A 19,809-nucleotide genomic window follows, 5' to 3' on the forward strand; every position below is an offset into this window, starting at 1 on the left:
CCATCCTACCACTAATGAAAAATTGCTTTCAACATTTTCCTTGGATTCTCTCCTATTGCCAAATCAAGCCCATGGAAGGTACAATATAAAGTATATAGTGTTTTTGGGGTCACATCTGGTGACCCACAGGGGTTACTCCTGGCTATGCACTCAGAAATCATTCCTGGCTTGGGGGACCATATGAACGCTGGGGGATTGAACCTAGGTTAACGTGTACAAGGCAAATGCCCTACCGCTGGGCCACTGCTCAGGCCCCCAAATATATTTTATATTACTTTTTATACATAAGTGGGAATGAAATTATTTTTTAAAGTAGAGTGATAAGAAAATTTGTAAAAATGTGTGTATCTCTCAATGAGGTCATTAAGTCCTTGTGAAAAGGTTTTCTAAGCAATTTGTTGCTAGTTGGCTTTCTGTTATTTGTTTTGTTTTTGAACATTAGGTGACATCGAATTCTAGGGAGGCATGTGTTGAGAGATAGTTTAAAATCCTATCTGAAATAGGAACCTAATATGTGTGTGTACAATCATCTACCTCACATTTTTGCCCAGATCTGAAACAATCTATCTTTCAGTAAACACTTCTGATAGCCCCACTTTTCTACCACACCTGCCCCTCATTTCTGCTTTACCATTTTTTGTGTAACATGCCTCTCCCAGTTCTAAATGAGCCAGAGTTGCATGAGGAAGTAATTGTGGCAATCAGTCACTTTTTGTAAAAGTGGTGTGTAGAATTTATTTTTTACTTTTTTCTAGCCAAAAAAAATTGAATCCTAATCTTAATGATAAAACTAAATGATGAAATGTCCACCTCCTCTCAGTCATATTTTTACTGGAAGATAAAGGCTAATTGCATTCACTTTCTGATTTCCTAAAGAAAGCAATAATGGGCTTTCAGAAAAAACCTTCAGAGCACATTTAAATAGTTAGACCATTAAAACTCTCTTTTATAAATTATAAGGAGTCTAGTATAAGAGCTATTCACTAACTAATGGCCAAATGTTGAATATCTTTGCTTTGTCATTCAGTTAATGTTCAATAAAATAAGTGTTTATGGAATACAGGTGAAAGCAAAAATCAAACTGTTCTTCATCCAGTTATTCAATTACTATTTCCAATTAATTGAAGACTGCTCTTCATATAATAAGAGATGTTTTTCTAAAAGGATTTCAAACTTTTCAGTATTTATAGAAGGGTTATTTTTCTTTGAGAGAAAATCATATTACTAGTTTGCTTATTCAAATCTTGGGGGGTTATAGCACTATTTTGGTTTATCTTAAATTTGATTCAAAACAAAATTTTCCTTTGAACAATATAACACTGTATGAATTTTTATAAAATATATTGTTTTTGTCATATTCAAGGTAATATGATTGTAATAGGACTAAAATTAGGTCTGTCCCTCAACTACTGGCTAAGAACCAAAACACTACACTTACTACACTGCAGTTCTTAAACTAATTCTATTCTTTGTCTATTTTAAGTTAATTTTATGGTAGCAACAAAACCCAATATTATTGTTTTATACTACCAGAGTGCTGGGAATCCACTACTATTATCCAAGGTCCCAAGGTCCCTAAAATACAGCCATAGGTCCTGTGACCTGAAGTGGTGAATTGAGGCAGGAGATAGGAGAAGTGTGTTAACTTTTATTAAGATGAGTGATTCTTCATTTTCTGTTTTGTTTTGTTTTGGTTTTGGTTTTTGGATCACACCCGGCAGCGCTCAGGGGTTATTCCTGGATCTACACTCAGAGATCACTCCTGGCAGGCTCAGGGGACCATATGGGATGCAGGGATTCAAACCACCGACCTTCTGCATGTGAGGCATGCATACCTCCATGCTATCTCTCTGGCCCCCTCTTCATTTTCATGGAATCATCTAAGCCACCTATGAATGACCAAACTAAGAAATTGTTCTTTTTTTTTTAACAACATTAGAAAACCTCACTATCACTGAAGTCTTGTTTTGGTATAAAATCTAAAAGAAAAACTTCCTTTAGATCCTTTACCTCTTTGAACTATTTAAAACCTATTTTCACCCTGGTTTGATCTGGTTTTTACTGATTGAGTTCAATAGTTACTGACTCCAACTCTACTTAGCTAACTCTGAGCACCTATATATGACAGTGAATATTTCTACTCTTTGCCATGGAGGTAAGTAATAGACATCAGCAATACAGAGTGCATTTAATTAAGAATGAATATCAGTTACCATGTGCACATTTAGTCAGCTCCATGGATCCTGTGTTATTGAAAGAGATGTAAACCAAGCCATGAAAAATTATGCTACATTGGCCATGCAACTGAAAACTGATCATCTCAGGAGGAAAGAATAAGTCAGTCCATTCCCTGCCAAAGCCACACCTGCTGCACTCATCACCCACAAGTGCTGTTTCACCCACCAATGACCCTGCTTCACCTTTCTTCTATGGTGTCTTTATAGAACCACCAATCTGACCAAAAACTCCAGGTATGCCAGTATTTTTATATCACCAATACTTTTTTAGAGTGTGGGCAATCTCTCCTCTACCCTCCACCTTCTCTTACTTCCAGAACCCCTGGCTCTGAAAACATGCCTCATAAAAGTTGCAATACTTGCAATCGCATTTGAAATTCCTGGACCATGTGCCATACTCATGGCTGTGTGATAGCTCTATTTTTTAATACTGTCATCCCCAATTTAGATGCCATTGTGTATCTGAAGACACCTAATGTTCAAAAACATAATGATCAACTAGAACCAAATGCCTATTAAACCTTCTGACAATGGGTCAATGACCTCATTGGAGATACAATAATTTCCACAAATTTGCTTATCACTAGACTCTTTTCGTTTTCTCTTCCTTTTCTTTCTTTTGATTTTTAATGATTTCAACCCCACTTAATGACAACAAATGTATTATAATCAACTATGCTAACAACATAGTACATGTTCTTTAAATAAAGTAAATTAAATTTAAAAATAAAATAAAATATTTTTAAATATTTAAAATATTTAATTTAAAATAAGAAATTTTTCTAAAATATAAATATAAAATGAAATTAAAAGAAACATTCAATACAAAAAATATTTTATTAATTTTATTTTAAATATATAAATAATTTTATTTATATACAAATAAAATCTTAATTTATGCTTTTAATTTAGGTATCAATTTTCTGTAATTGACCTACATTTACTATCCAAAGTGAAACTCATGTGCATATAGAAAAGTAAAAAATCTGTTTCAAATTTATGAGCTTCTCTTTTATTTATTTTGGGGGGGGCACACCTGGTGACACTCAGGGGCTACTGCTGGCTTGTGCTCATAAATCGCTCCTGGCTTTGGGGACCATATGGGATGCCAGGAGATCAAACTACAGTTCATTCTAGGTCAGATGCGTGCAAAGCAATGCCTTACTGCTGCACCACCACTCTGACCCAAGCTTCTTTTTTAGGAGAACTCAAAACATTTTCAATAAAACAGAATAAGAAGAGTCAGTTAAGAATGACTTATCACCTTCCTAATACAAGGACTTTGACTTTGCTCAAATATTTCCAATCATAGGTTCATTTTTGTTGTTTTGTTTTGTTCGTTTGTTTGGTTTTTTTTTTGGTTTGGGGACCATGCCTGGTAGTGTTCAGAGTTTGCTCCTGGCTCTGCAATGAAGCTTTAGGGAGGGGTCATATGTAGTACCAGGAATTGAAATTGGGTCAACTGCATGCAAGGCAAATGTACTACCTGTTATATTATCTCTCTGGCCGCAGCACCTTGCTTTAAATAGCAAGGGTTATTTCAAGATTGGTTAATATTTAATAATTAACCTTTTTAATCTGATCCTAACTTTCTCAGTGAAATCTATTATTCTGTCTTTTCTACCCCAAGATGAACTTAAATGTGCCCAAAATTTAAGCACAGATTGACTGAAAAAATAAAGGCAAAATACTACTAATAATAAAAATATAAGCAATATCAAAATTAAAATTTTAATTAAATGTTATAAGTATGAACACTAAAAATGAAGCAGAAGGGATGTAATGGGGATATGTGGACAAGAATGATCATGTTGGACTTGAGGTGAAAATAATATTGCTTCAAATTGACAGATAAACCTATAATAGTAGAATTTCAATCAGCGTTTATTGAAGCCTAACTATGTGCCTGGCATAATATTAGCGTGACAAGAAAAGGCTCAGTTGGTGATAAAAGATGGAGAGGTTGAATTTCAGTTAAACACATCACATGTTCATACATGTTCATAGTAATAGAGATCATGGACACTTTCAAAAACAACAAATAAGCAATCTGACTTGACTAAAAAAGAAAGAGCTGGGGCTGAAGAGATAGCACAATAGAGTGTTTGCCTTGCATGTGGCTGACTGTGATAGATCTGGTTTGATTCCCGGCATCCCATATGATACCCCAGTCTGCTAGGGACAATTTCTGAGTGCAGAGCCAGGAGAGACCCCTGAGCACCGCTGGGTGTGGCCCAAAAACCAATCAATAAAGTTTTAAAAAATTATAAAAAAGAAAGAGCTTCTTAGAGAGTAGTGGTAACCTTTAAAGTATTAAATTATAATTAAAATTTAAAGTCAATTGCAAAACAATTATTGTTTATGTTATATCCAAAACTTAAGAGTAAACCAAAAAAAAGAATCATTGCATGTTAACCCTACTTTCAAGATTCTAAAACAGCACTCAAGGAATACATCAATGCATAAGACATAATGCTTGTATCCAAGGAATTCTTAGTTCTTGCAAGGATAAAAATAATTTTCAAATGTCTATTATAAAATACAAACTTGACAGGAAGACAGCTCAATGGGCTGGAGCACATGTCTTGCACACACAAGGTCCTGATATTGTGTGGTTTCTCAGAGTACCAGTGGATGTGGCCCCAACCATCTTGGGGATTGACCTGGTAGGCACTAGTACAACTGGGCCTGATAAGCAATGGCTCATTGAAATGCCCAACCCAGTTAACCATGTTTCATGGTTTGTGGCCCCAGTCCTTCTATGTAGTGCTTTAAGGCACCTGCCATCACTCACCCAAATTAAAACACAAAATTCAAGCACAAGCTTCAAAGGAAGAAAATAAGTTCTAAGAATACAAAGTGATTTGAAATGAAGTTTCTCTGGAAGTTCTGAAAATTCTTTATAAAAATAAGTTTAAAAAAAGCTTTACAAGCAGGAAATATTGAAATGCTCAAAATATTCTTGTCAAAGATTAGGTAGTGGCATGGTACAAATATGGGAAAATAGGAAGAACTATATGAATCATAATTTATCAGCTCTGATTGCAAGTTAAGGTACAAAGATCAAGAAGAGGAAAATAATGGAAAGATAACTTAAGATAGGGAAGACAGTGATAGACAGCTGTGGATTTGGAACTTCATTTGGCAAAAGTCAAGCTACAATAATTTTTTGAGCATAAAAATAATATTACAGCAAAACAGAGGGAAAAGCTAGGAGAGTGATGCATTCTTTTTGTTCTTTATTTAAACATCTTGATTACATAAATGATTGTGATTAGGTTTCAGTCATGTAAGGAACACCCCCTTCACCAGTGCAACATTCCACCACCAATGTCCCAAATCTCCCTCCATCCCACCCCACCCCCACCTGTAATCCAGACAGGCTTTCCAGTTCCCTCATTCAAGCTTTCCAGGAGAGTGGTGCATTCTAAATGTGTGTGAGGCCCCCAGTTTGTATTTTTGTTTGTTTGTTTGTTTGGTTTTGGTTTTTGGGTCACACCCGGCAGTGCTCAAGGGTTACTCCTAGTTCTATGTTCAGAAATTGCTCCTGGCAGGCTTGGGGGAACCATATGGGACTCTGGGATTTAAACCACCATCCTTCTACAAAAGCAAAAACACTACCTCAATTCTATCTCTGTGGCCCCGAAGCCCTAGTTTTGATCCTTAACACCACATGTCCTCCAGAGCAGCATCAAGTGTCATCATTCAGATACCCGGAGGTCCCTAAGCTCTGTAGGGATCCAACCTAGGATCAGCGCAAGGACCAAGACCACTAACCACAGAAGACAGACTATAATGACACTAAGGGAACAGAACTTCTAGAATCACAAAGAAAGACTTCACCATAAGTTCCATCCTTGACATGTGCAGAGACGGAGATCTCTAGATACAGAGACCTGATTTTACCACCCAGGATGGAGCAGAAGTCTCCCAGACACCACAAAAGCACCAACGGGAGAGTAAATGAACTAGAAAGGAGTCTATAGTTAATCCCATGACAATACACTTCAAGGGTGGAGAAACTCTGTATCTCTTAGACCAAGGGAATTCTTTTTCGAATGACTACAATGTTTACTGTGCCTATGCAGGAGGGGGGGGGGAGAGAGAGAGAGAGAGAGAGAGAGAGAGAGAGAGAGAGAGAGAGAGAGAGGAGAGAGAGAGAGAGAGAGAGAGAGAGAGAGAGAGCACAAAATAATCCTTTTTATTATCTATCTAGCTTTTGTCAATTTCTTTGATTTGGTGTGGATATTGAACTGGTTGTCTCCATTTTTTAAAATTTATTTATTTATTTTTCTTTTTTTCTCTTCCGTTTTGTGTTCTGTCATGTTTTTTTATCTCAAGTCCACGGCAAATATGTGGTGCCTATCCCTATTGCTGTAGCGCTCACTGGACATTTTTTTTGGTACTTCTTTTTATACTGATGTGGTGTTCCACCTTCTTTTTCCCCTTTGTCTCTCAAACCGAGGATGAGAGCCTCTAAAGACTCCAGCCATGTTTGGCATATTTGATTTTCACTCCATTTTATTACTTTTCTCTTCTTCAAACAAAACCACACTACCTTAACTATCTAGTCCTGCCTCACAATTAGAGGGGGATATAATGGAGGTACCATGACCAAACAGTTAAAAGATCACTTAGTAGTAAGCTAGGCATGGAGAGGACCACTCATTCTAGCAGCCCCGGGGATGATGGTGGAGGCTATGGGAGGCAGGACGAGAGTGGAGGTGAAGGGAGGACAATTCGGTGGTGGGAATTCCCCTCATTCAATGTTAATAAGTACCTAAAATATTGCTGTGAATGATATGTAAACCACTATGACTAAAATAAAAATTATAAAAACAAAATAAAATAAAAATAAAAAGTTACAGAAAAAACTATAAAAAGTAATACAAAAAGGATCAGAGCTATGGTAAATATGTGTCAGATAAGAATAAACTATAAAAAAACTGAAATATTAGTATGCCATTCAGATTAAGCTTGTGAATTATCTCAGACACAGAAAAAAATGGATTCAGGGAGAGTTTGTTGGTAGAGAATCTGCCTTGCAAGCCCAAGGCTATTGCTTTGATACTTGATATCATCCCACATGTCTGAGCATCCTCCTGATAGCAACAAACCCATATATATGAGCATAATCCTGTTAGCACTGCCATTGGGATCCCTGACACAATAGAAATGTACAATCTCTGTGCTACAACCAAGTGTTTGCTCCAACCAAGCATGGTCCCACTGGTGCAAAGGCCAATGTCATAGCAACAATAATAACAGCAACAGCAACATAAAGGAAGGGGACAATGTCTCATTAAGTTAAAAAGTATAAAAAATGATTGGAAGTAATTATTTTTCTTTTTTGGTTTGTTTTCTTTTGGTTTAGATTTTGCACCACACTAGACAATTCAGGAGCTGCTTCTGGTTGTGCTTGGGGGGACCATGTGATGCTGGATATTGAACCCATGTTCTGCATACAAACCATATGTTTAAGTTCTTTGAGCTATCACTCTATTTCATTGCTTATAGTCATATTATTTATTTTCATATACATGTGTATATTCTGTTTGTATTTAAATTTTTATTTTAGGAACTATGATTTATAATATTGATAGCAGCAATGGCTCCTCACCATTGCCCTCCAGTAATTCACTTCCTACTAAAGACAAGTTCACGGTTTCTGTTTTATTTGAATTTTCTTTTTTTACTATTTGACTTTATATACCACATATGAACAAGATCATTCTGTGCCTATCCCTATTCTTCTAAATCCACATTGTCATGATAGTCTCTAGATATATCTATGTAACCACAAATTGCATGATTTTTTTCTTATATTTAAGTAGCATTTCATTGTGTATATGTACCACATTTTCTTTATACAGTCATCTATTCTTGGATACTTGGGCTGTTTCCAGTTTGGGCCTATTGAACATGGTCCTGAAGTGAGCATAGGAGTGCATGTGTCTTTCTGATGAGAGTTTTGGAGTTCTTGGGCTAAATGCCGAGAGTGGCATTTCTTGGATATGGGAGGATCAACTTCCAGTTTTTAAAGAAAAGTCCACATTGTTTTCCAAAATGGCTGGACCAATCAATATTGTCATCCAAACAAACTGAAGCCAAGATAAAGCTGGGGCTGTATCAAATTTAGAAGCTTCTGCACTGCAAAAGAAACACTAACCAAAATAAAAAGGAAACCCTACAGACTAAGAGAAAGTATTTGCATACCATTCACCTGATGATTAATGATTAATATCCAAGATATATTTAATATTCAAGATATATAAGGCACTGGTAGAACATTACAAGAAAAAAACTCAAACCCATCAAAAATTAAGGGACAGAGATGAACAGATACTTCCTCAAAGAAGACATACAAGGGCCCGGAGAGATTGCACAGTGGCATTTGCCTTGCAAGCAGCCGATCCAGGACCAAAGGTGGTTGGTTCGAATCCCAGTGTCCCATATGGTCCCCCGTGCCTGCCAGGAGCTATTTCTGAGCAGACAGCCAGGAGTAACCCCTGAGCACCGCCGGGTGTGACCCAAAAACCAAAAATAAAAAGAAGACATACAAATGTCCAAAAGGTATATGAAAAAAAAAGTGCTTGGCATCTATTGCAGTCGGGGTAATGTAAATTAAAACAAGAAATGCAAATCAAAAACTCACACTATTGAGGCTTGTCCATATCACAAACACAAAACAACTTAGTGATACTATTAAAAGTCATATGCTCTTTGAAACAACTATGAATTGTATAAATTTTGACCTAATAGTATAATTGAGCTGCATGAAGAAACTTTTTAATAGCAATTTGGTGGTGGGAGTTAGACAATATGTATCAGTGCTCCATATTTACTCCTGACTCTGTGTCCAAGCATCACTCCTGGTGGCATTCAGGATCAAATTGGGGTTAGCCTATCTAAGGAAGGCAATCATCTTAACCTTTGTATTATTTCTCTGGCCCCCTTAATAGCAATTTTTCCCTCGACCCCTCTAATAGAATTTTTTTTTTTTGGTTTTTGGGCCACACCCGGCGGTGCTCAGGGGTTACTCCTGGCTGTCTGCTCAGAAATAGCTCCTGGCAGGCACAGGGGACCATATGGGACACCGGGATTCAAATCAACCTCCTTAGGTTATGGATAGGCTGCTTGCAAGGCAAACGCCACTGTGCTATCTCTCCGGGCCCTAATAGAAATTTTTAATGTGTCTTTTTCATATAAAAATATTTAATTAAGAAAAGCATCTATTTACCTAAACACTGTAATTTAGTTTTAATATATGCAAAATATTCAGAGTTGCAGTATGTTGGCTGCCTAATATATAAAATATGCTATATTTAACACAACAAATAATTCTGACCTTGTTCTGTAGGAAATGGTTCTCTAAGTCCAGCTTTTCAAAATGATCAGGTATCTGCTGACTGCTATAGTTGAAATTTGCTGGAAAGCCTTCACAAACTTTCCAACTAAGAAAAAAATATTTTATTATTTTTGTTAGAATAAAATTTATTTAATTATATTCCTTACTAATAAAAGTATTTAAGCTATACTTTAAAAGAAAATCTAGTGTATATTCCATATTCTTATTAAATAAAAATTTGTAAAATCACTTTGAAATCTATACTTTTGTTTTAATCTATAGTTTCATACATTAGGAATTCTATGCCTAATTAATTATTAATAAAACAATGAAATAAAAATAACATTTGATTTGATGAAATCATCCATCTTCATTCTAATTTTATATTCTTAGTATACTTGAAAATGAATAATTAGGATTTGATGGGAGAGCAAATCTGACTAGCTCTACACTCAGGGCTCACTCCAGGCAGTACTCAGGGGCCATATAGCATCAAGGGTCAAACTTGGGTTTGACCTATCCCTCCCATCCTTCCAATCCCTAGTAAAGTTGTTATATTACTTATGGAACATATGGCAAGTATGCTTGGCATTTTTAAGTCCTACAAAAATATGGTCCAGTGGTATATAAACAGCAAATTGGAGAAGTTGAGTTTTCATTCTTCAGCTAAATTAATTATTTTGAGTTGACAAATCCTAACTCTAACTTAATTAGCTCTAAATCTAGTATGGTAGATTTTATTAAACTCTGAGGAATATAAATAAGAGTAGAGTTTTAATAGCTTACTCTTGGAAGTCCTGAATGAAGTGATTACTTTGTCCAAATACATATAAACTTACTTTTCACATCCAGGTTGTAGAATAGAAGTAAGATCCAAGAAGGTCTTACATGCAACTATAATGGCCCCATTGTCAAATGCAGTCACTTGGTCAAAGGTCAAACTCAAAACAGGAGTTAGTGGAGACCTGAAAAAAAAAATTTCAAAACTTTCTAAAATAGTATACAAAATACTAAAATACAAGCACAAATAGTGAACCATACAATTTTTACAAATAATAAAATCCAGAAATGCATTTATTGCATAGAATTATATATTAATACCTAAAATACACATTTTAACTTATTGGCTGATTTAATATGCCAAAGTTAACTTCAGCACAATTGCAACCAATTATCACTTATATAACCTTTATTTTGTGGGGTGTAATACTAATAATAATATTTTTATGAGTGTTTGAAGATAGTTTTTATTAGATAAAACTGGCCCACTCCCGTGATACTCAGCACATTGAGACTAACTGTTCAATACTTGCACTCAGTAATTAAGTAATGAAGTGCTGCTCAGGTTCAGAAGAAAGACATATAGGTCTTCAATATATGCCTGCAAGTTTTCTATTAATTTAATTTCACCAGAAAAGAACCATTTATAATTAATAAGCAAAATACTCAAAATAGAAGCAAATGTTGGGGAAATATCCTTTGCAAATGTCATTTGACCTTCCACATAATCAGATATGTGATATTAAAATTACCCTGGGAAATATTTATTTGGCACATGATATAAATTTTCTCAATATATTTTAAAAGTTGATGGAAATAACTTTTAGACACATGTTTTAGAAGTTTCAATAATAGCAAAACACTACAGAGTTCCTGAGTATACTGAATTTGAAAAAGTATCTTATTAAGATAGCAATGCAATATTCATTAGATTTTAGAATATTCTAGAGACTTAATTTTTTACCATTTATTCCACAAATCTAATTCAATTGATAGGACTTTGAGCTTATGAAAACACTGTATTCAAAAGTAAGCATTGGCCCTTGGGCTACTGTGAAGGTAAGAAGTGCTCAGGCCATTGGGGTATTGTTGGAAAAATGTGTGCAGAAATAATGTTAACCGTATATTAACTTCTGATCCTCAATAAAAATAAGCTATTATAAAATAAAAAAGTAAGCATTAATAAAATTAAAATTAGTCATTGTTTACACTTCAACAATAAGAAGAAATAGCAATGGCATACATATTTTACTTTTCATTGCAATTTTGAAAAATATGATAAGTTACTCAAGATTCCCTGCCACTCTAAAATACATCATTACTTTTGTAATCACTGTAAAACCAATCCTTGTAATGCATTTAAATAGTATTTTGAAATCAGCTATGAAGAAAACACCATTCCTTACAGATTATTTTCTTTCTATAAATGATGCAGCATATGGAAGTAGTAAGCATTCAAATTTTGCTCTAGTGATACAAATGAAAAATATTTGGTGGTATGCTACCCAACTTGTCTCACCAATTTCTGCAAAGCCTTCATGGATAACTTAGTAAATTCGTGTCTATATTTGAAATTTGACTACTAGAACACATAGCAAATTCAATCAGCAGCTACTTAGTTCTATATTATTTTTATTATTTTATGTGCTCAACTATAATCTATTAGAAAAATCACTTCCTTTTATTCCATTCTTTAAAAAACTAAAAATAAAAAAAAACGTGAAAGTGCCAGGAAAGTGTGTTTAAGTTTTCTGACAAGCAGTTTCAGAGTTCATCTGGATGTGTCCTGTCAAAATATGCATAAATTTCCAGGATACTCCATACAATCGCCCAGCTCATCAACGTCTGAAGACTATAGCCTTTTGCTTTTCTCGGAAGCACAGATAATTTTATGCAGGAATTTACCAATCTGCAAAAATTTACACAATGCTGGGCAATAACCAGTAATTATCGTGGGATAATGTGGGGCACTTTTGAGGAATATACCTTTGAGAAGAGAGGGCTTACAGGCTTTAACAATTTATCTTTAGCAGTGCTGTCATTGGGCTTTAAAGGTTAAGACTTTATTTGTGAAAACATAGAGAGATAGTGGGGAATCATGTTGTCTACAGCTTCATAAATCTTGCTTAAGATCCTTTTCAATTACCATCCATTTCTCCTTTAAAAAGGGACAAAAAATAAAGGAGTGGAAGCAGGTCAGGGCAGTGTGCGACAATGACAGTGTGATGGGCTTGGGCCCCCCGTGGCGTTTCCATCTGCTATCATTAAGGTGACTACTCAGACATGAACAAATCCCACTTGCTGTGCTGACAGGCAGACTTCAAGAACTATGACAAGGCATTAAGACAGAGAGAGAGAGAGAGAGAGAGAGAGAGAGAGAGAGAGAGAGAGAGAGAGAGAGAGAGACAGACAGACAGACAGACAGAGACAGAGACAGAGACAGAGAGAGACAGAGACAGAGACAGAGAGAGAAAGAAAGAGAGGTATATACCATGCCCATAAATAATACTGCCTTGCAATAAAAGCTCCCCCAATTTGATCTGAATTATTATTTTTTTCATAAAGGGCGTTTTACAGCTTATATAAGCTCCCCAGTTACTAAGAACAGAATAAAACCCCTCCTTCCTACCTGTACAATTTACCATAAGAGACCCAAATTTTTTGCTCATTCTTAAGCAAAAGCGGATTCTTAATTTCTTGGCCATGCTCATCGAAAAGTCGGGCTGAAGGGAAATTGAGGCCTGGTGGTTTGAGAGAAGAAACTTGCAGCTTTTGATGAATCTTCAGAAGTAACTGGTTTGAGGGAGGGGCAGGACGAGAAAAAAAGAACAAATAATCTAAATGTAAACATCTGCAATAAACTGTTTCTGCTCTGTAACAAATGAAGTCCAAACAAATGATAATTAAATCCATATAGAATGTTAAAAGAAGTGTGAAATGACAGCAGCGATGTTTAGCTCAGTGTAAAGTAACAAAATGAGCATGGGCTTTTAACCAGCAGGGGGTGCCACAGGCTTGTGATTGAGCTCTGACCCTTTGGCACCGGGACTGAAAGCAGATGTGACAACCTTAACAGAAAGTACATTTAGCTTCTGCACACGCTTAAGGTCCTCTTCCTTACGGAATGGGCTTTTCTTGTCTGTGCTACACCGACTGTTAGGGGTCCTTCCAGGGCTTCTTCCAGGTTTACAACCAACAATCTTCCCAGTCCCAGCTAACCTCAGACAACCACCACTTAGAACAATTTACTTCCTGCAGAAACTACAAAAATAAATGATTCCCAGCTAACCTTAGTTTGCTTGAGATTCCTCCCGCATGTGTTTTTATTAAGAGTCCTGCAAATTTAAGCATCCTGCAAAAGCTTGGAAGTAGTCTCAATAATGAATGTTTTCAAGTTGTGAATGAGGTATAATTGAAGTGTGAAATCTGAAATTTGAGCATTTAACATTTTAAATAATAGCATTGCATTGGGCTCATTTTTTTATTTGTAATTTAATGTCTCTAAATTAATCAAGTATTCCCATATAAGCCATTTTTTTTTAAACGAAAAGTAAGTCTAACTGAACTATGTTGCCTGTGGAATTTTAAAAGACATTTTCCAGCTTGCTTAGTCACCTTTGCTTAACTGTTTGGGCCTCTGTTATTTCCTTCTCTGCACCCCCACACAATCCATACTCTCCTCTCCCCCCATCCTCCTGCCAAGGCTTCTTTTCTCCTAAGTCAGTTAGTGTCTCTCAGTTTATTACTCTGTGATCTCTGCAGGGTGGATATAGTTGCCTGTTCCTGCCTAGCTGCTGTTTGTCTGTTTGTTCAGTTGTTTTTTTTGTTCCTACTATTAATACCCAATGAAAGTATGTTGAAAAGTGTTAAAGTGAGGCTCAGAGGAAAGAAGGGGAAGTTGCCATTCTGTTACTTACCTTATGTTTCCCTGCCAACAATCTCCTAACCCAGTGAAATAGTTCCTTTGAACTGACTGTAGATATAAGATGCCCAAGATTCGGGTTTTGCCCTGATTAGATATAAATATTGTATCTATACCTTCTATCTTGGTTAGATTTTTTAGCCAGTGACAAAAAATAAAAATGGGGACACATTTTTTTTATTCATCACATTAATGTTAATACCCAGATAGTATGGTCAACTTATTTGAATTAGAAACAATACCCTTTATAACAAAGGCATCAGATTAATAAAACCCTGGAGTTAGGTCTCTCTTTTTACTGAAACCATAACACATTTTTGAAATGTGTAGACTGTATTTACAAAGGCTTACATTTATTTCTATGTGGTTTCAAGACCTGAGCTTACTTTGTGTTGCTTTGCTATTATCTTGGAAGACATGTAATGTTGATCATTTTAAAAATCACAGTGATTTTGCTTTGCAGCCATCACCTTTTTGTGTAAAATGGAAAGATAGAAAAGATTGAAGGCCTGATCCAGGAGAAAAATGTGTCCACAGTGAGCAGGGGTCTGGAGTGGGAAGAGGTGAACACCTGACCACTTAACCAAATTCACACTCACAGGAGTTGCATTGCAATCTCTTATTTTCTCAACTTGGCGACAGACTGCATTTTAGTTGTTCAAAATACAAGCGTTTGACAGCTTACAGGAGGTAAGGGCACCAGGTCTATCACATATTGGTCATTAGTTAGGGCTGGGCCAAGATCACCAAAAATTGTGATAATCCCAACCTTTTTCATTTTTAAAGCTATTATCACTAGACCTTTAGATGATCTGGGTGTAGTGCTCTGAGAAGACTGAGAAATATCTTGGGCTTGTGAGTGAGGCAAGTGTGCACCCAGGGAACAATTGTCCCTGGAGGTCTTCAGACTCTTCCAAAAAGAATTATAATCCTCCTAAATCCCCTCATATGTTAGGGTAGCCAATACGGATCAATCTCAATGTGCAGTTAGTCAATCCAAAAAGTTTCTGTAGAATAATGTATTTATGGATAATGTGACTTTAATTTGATCTTCAGTTTTCACATAAAATACTATAGAAAAATTAAAAAGGAGGAAAAAAAGACAGTTGGAGAATTCCAGGAAGATCTTGTATCAGAGTAGTTCCTAAAGGCAGAAATGTGATGCTGATGGAAGACATCTAATGTCCTGGATCTTTCTATCTCCAATCAAAGTAACATTTTTATCTCCTCTGGACCCAGCTATAAAGATGAGGGTCGAAATTCAAGGAAACTTTAGTAACTACCTATAAAAGCCAGGAGATATATACAACTCAACAAAAAGGCAATCTGAAGGTACTTATCTAAAAGTATGAGAGAAGCAAACTTTCAAACCAAGGCCCCCCCAAAACACTTGTGAGCATGTGGGTGCAAATCCACAATTTGTAAACAATAGAGCATTCAGTTTCCTTTTATAAAAGACAAAGATCTAAAGAAAGACCTTCCAGCACTGGTTTTGCCTAAGAAGCAAAGGAATTGTCTTGAAAATTTAGAGCTCACAAGAGCTTTCTCATAAAGAAATACAAAGGATCATAAACTGCTACATCTAGACTTGCTAATGGTGAGAACAGGAGAAAACTAAGGTTATAAATTTATAAGGTGTAAGCCTTAGAAGTATGCTAAGCTCAAAGCTTGCTGTTCACTTAATATTATATTTCAAATTTAAACAAGAGAGCAATTCCAGAGTCTGCTGAGACAGATTTCCAAATATAAGAATAATGAAGGTTGAAATATTAAGTGGTTAGAATAAAACTATGCTAAAGCACATTTCTAAATTTCTAAGAGTTACCAATTTTTAGAGATCAATACATGATTGATATTTTGTAAACAACCATAAAGAAGTAACTTTTGAAATTAACTGTAAATAACATTAAAGATGATAAATAAACATCCAGGAAACTCACTCTCTCCATCATATCACCAGGGTGAGTTAAGCAATTGGTCCCCAAATCTTTTTTGCTGATATAAATAGTTATCTCACCAGAGTCTTTACCATCTTCAAATACCTGAAAAATAAATGCATTCATAGTAAGAAATAAATATGTACACATATGTATCTGTATTGTACATCTATGTGTGCATAATAGGTGTGCAATACACATAGAGCTGATATCAGTCCTGGCTCTGTATTATGGTATATTCTCATCCCAAATCATTCCATAGAAAATTCAAAACAAGGGCCATCCATAATAAACATGTGCAAGTAAGTAATAAGCAACACAAAGCAACAAGGCTGGAAAAATGCAGTATTTTGCCCTTCAATGTCTTTAACTTGACTTGCACTGCCCACAGTCTGAAAATAGATAGAAACCTGGCCTTTAAAGGAGAAATTGAGGACCACATGGCAGGCATCTAAGAAAGCTCAGCCAGAGACCAATTAACTAGCCCCATTTCATTCTTCTTGACAACCATAAAGCTACAAATAATGTGAAGAATATTTGACTTCCATTTAAAATTTCTATTTGATTTCTCTTTAAAATTTAGTCTTGAGAATATATTTGTAATATATATTGTAATCACCTTATCATTAGAATCACAATCACTCAACTTGACAGATTCACCATCTAGCAGAAGAGTAGAGTATCATCCATTTCCAGTGTACACACTCAACAAAGCATTGAGAACAGAGATTAGAGTCACCACTTTGCAGGATGCATGCAAAACTGAAGTGGAGGGTTCATGACAAGCTAGCAATGGCTCTACTAAGAATTCTAACATATGGGGCTGGAGATATAGCATGAACATAGGGCATTTGCCTTGCATGCAGAAGGACAGTGGTTCAAATCCCGGCATCCCATATGGTCCCCTAGCCTACCAGGAGCAATTTCTGAGAAGAGAGCTAGGAGTAACCGCTGAGCACTGCCAGGTGTGACCCCCCCCCTCAAAAATAAAGAATCCTCACAAACAAGTCTATATAAAGCCCTGTTAGAATGGACCCTAAACTTGCACTATATTGAGGACCCCTGTGGGACACATAATTATTTCATGGGGCATAAAAGAACAGGCCTGCTGAATAATTTATTTTATTTTATTTTATTTTGCAACAAAGGTCTTTTTCTTCCCTTTCTAAAACCGCTATCAGATAAGAACAGCCACTTGCATTCTTTTCATTGCTATTTCTAAAAAAGGATATTTGGAAGAATACTTATTTGTAAAAAGAAATCTCTTCTAAGCTCAGAGTCTAGAATGTTTTTTGAGTTTTGTTTGTTTGTTTGTTTGTTTTTTATGATATCCAACTTGTTTTTGGGAAAATAATGGGTTTCGATAGTACTTCCTCAAGATGTGGGTGGCAAAAAACAAACACACACAAACAAACAAACAAACAAAAAAACCCGGATTCAATGAAAAGAGTAATAAGCCAAAGAATTTGTGGTTTGTTCCACTCAGCAGTTTTCATGAGCTGAGTCCCAAAAGAGACTACATCTATGTGCCTTGGTGCATAAGCTCTTTTAAACCTTTTTTCTGAGTAAAGATATAATTATGAGCATGAGATCTTTTTTTTTTTCAAGAAACTTTGTAAACCCCTTTGTTGCCTACAAATATTTGAAAACTAGTCTCATAAGGTCCTGTCTCTGGAACATAGACATTAAATAAGTAGGACAGTAGTTTTGGGTACTTACATTCTTTTTTATTTTTTAATTTTGATCATAGTGGCTTACATATCTTTCACATTAGTATTTTAGGTACATATTAACATTGAATAAGGGAAATACCCACCACCAAATTTGTCCTCCCCCCTTCCCCATTCCCTTTCTGCAACCCATATCCCCCACCATCACCCCCCACGCTGCTAGAGTAGGTGGTCCCCTCTTTGTCTAGCTTACTATCAGTGTTCATATATCTGTTTGGTCCGGGTGCCCTCCCTTGTTTCTCCCTCTATTTGAGAGGCTAAGCTAGATAACTCGAGTTATGTGGTTTTGTTTGAGAGAAAGAAAAGCAATAGAATGGGGTAAAGAATAAAAAAAAATTTAAAAAAATTAAAATATGCTGAAAATGGGCAGAGTCCTTCTAGTGGCTATCAACCTCAGTTTGAGAGAGGACATGAAGAAGGTAATTGAAATGCCATAACAATACAAAAATAAATGTCAAATTAAATATCCAGTGAGCCCTACAGCAATAAAGAGAAGCATCACACAATAATCTCGGTTCTGAAATCAAATCATGCCAGAGTGCAAAAAGAAAGAGAAAGATAAGCTAAAATAATATAAAATAAAAAAGGAGACATCAACTTCAATATCTACACCAAAATAAGGATGTCAAAAAAATGGATCAATCAATAAATATATATATGTGGAAAAATGATTATTTTGTGCTTTTTTCTTTCTTTTTTTTTTTTTTCTTTTTCCCCCTGCGTAGGCACAGTAACTATTAGGGATATTATAGAGGGAATTCCCTTGGCCTAGGAGATACAGGGTTTCTCCACCCCTGAAGTATACTGTCATGGGATTAACTATAGACTCTTTGCATGATCATTTACTCTCCCCTTGGTGCTTTTGTGGTGTATGGAAGACTTCAGCTTCATCATGGATGGTAAAATCAGACCTCTGTATCTAGAGATCTTGGTGACTGTGCAGCTCAAGGAATGTAGCTTATGATGAAAGCTTTCTTTGTGGTTCTAGCAGTTCTGCTTCTTCAGTGTCGTTTTAATTCATCTTCTGTAGTTGGTGTTCTTGGTCATTATGTTGCTCCTAGGATGGAGCCTGGGATAGAGTCTTTTGTTATGTTTCTGGAAGACCCGTTCACTTGCAGTTGTCTAAGTCAGACCTCTGGAATTGGAGATCTTGTTTGTTGAACAGATTGTAGACCAAAAGCTAGGTTAGAGCTTTTTGTTGTTGGTGGTGGTGGTGGTCCCGGGATGCGTACTGTCTAGGCCTGGTTGTAACAACCAGTCATCTGTATATAGCAATCTTGGTTTTTGCACAGATCAAAGGGTAACATGTCTTCTGATTTTGTCTTATCATTGGCTGGTGAGGAAGGATAACTTGCTTTAGATCTAGTTGTTCCCATTTCCTCATTGTCAGGTTATCAATTTAGAACTGGCATATGTTGGCGTCAGAGCAGCATTATGAACGCCCTGGAGGGGATTTGTTTCCTGGAGCTGTTGTGGAGAACTCTGTCGTTTCTATGTCTAGGATCCAGGAGTCAAGGCTAGAAGGCCTATTTCCCTGGAGTCTAGGTTGGTTCCACATGTCATACATTCAGGGTGGGAGATGTCCCTGTGTTGTAAAAAAGTATGAGTTCTTATCCCTAGTAGATAAGAGCTTGTTTTTACACGAAAAATTTCCCCTTTGTTTAATATGCCTTTGCAGGAAGAACTGGTGCTACATTATATTGCTGGTAGATTTGGGGGTGGAGAGAGAAGAAAACAGACCCATGACAAAAACTAAAAATATATATGTTCAGACATATCTAAATAAAAAAGTTTCTTAAAAGAAAAAAAAAGATTAAATAAAAGACAAAATTAAAGGACTAAAGTGGGGCCGGGA

General features: G+C 36.0%; 1 protein-coding gene across 1 annotated transcript in view; it reads right to left on the bottom strand.

Moving 5' to 3' along the window:
- Window positions 1–19,809, bottom strand: part of DCDC1 (doublecortin domain containing 1) — a 469,965-nt gene that overhangs the window by 264,406 nt on the left and 185,750 nt on the right. Inside the window, exons 11-14 of the mRNA XM_049780695.1 lie at window positions 16,228–16,329; window positions 12,995–13,158; window positions 10,425–10,550; window positions 9,586–9,691 (exon numbers count right to left, since the gene is read on the bottom strand). Coding sequence (XP_049636652.1) covers window positions 9,586–9,691; window positions 10,425–10,550; window positions 12,995–13,158; window positions 16,228–16,329 — 498 coding nt within the window. The remainder of the gene's footprint in view (window positions 1–9,585; window positions 9,692–10,424; window positions 10,551–12,994; window positions 13,159–16,227; window positions 16,330–19,809) is intronic.

This window comes from Suncus etruscus, chromosome 9 (genome assembly GCF_024139225.1).
Source record: "Suncus etruscus isolate mSunEtr1 chromosome 9, mSunEtr1.pri.cur, whole genome shotgun sequence".
Taxonomy (NCBI): domain Eukaryota; kingdom Metazoa; phylum Chordata; class Mammalia; order Eulipotyphla; family Soricidae; genus Suncus; species Suncus etruscus.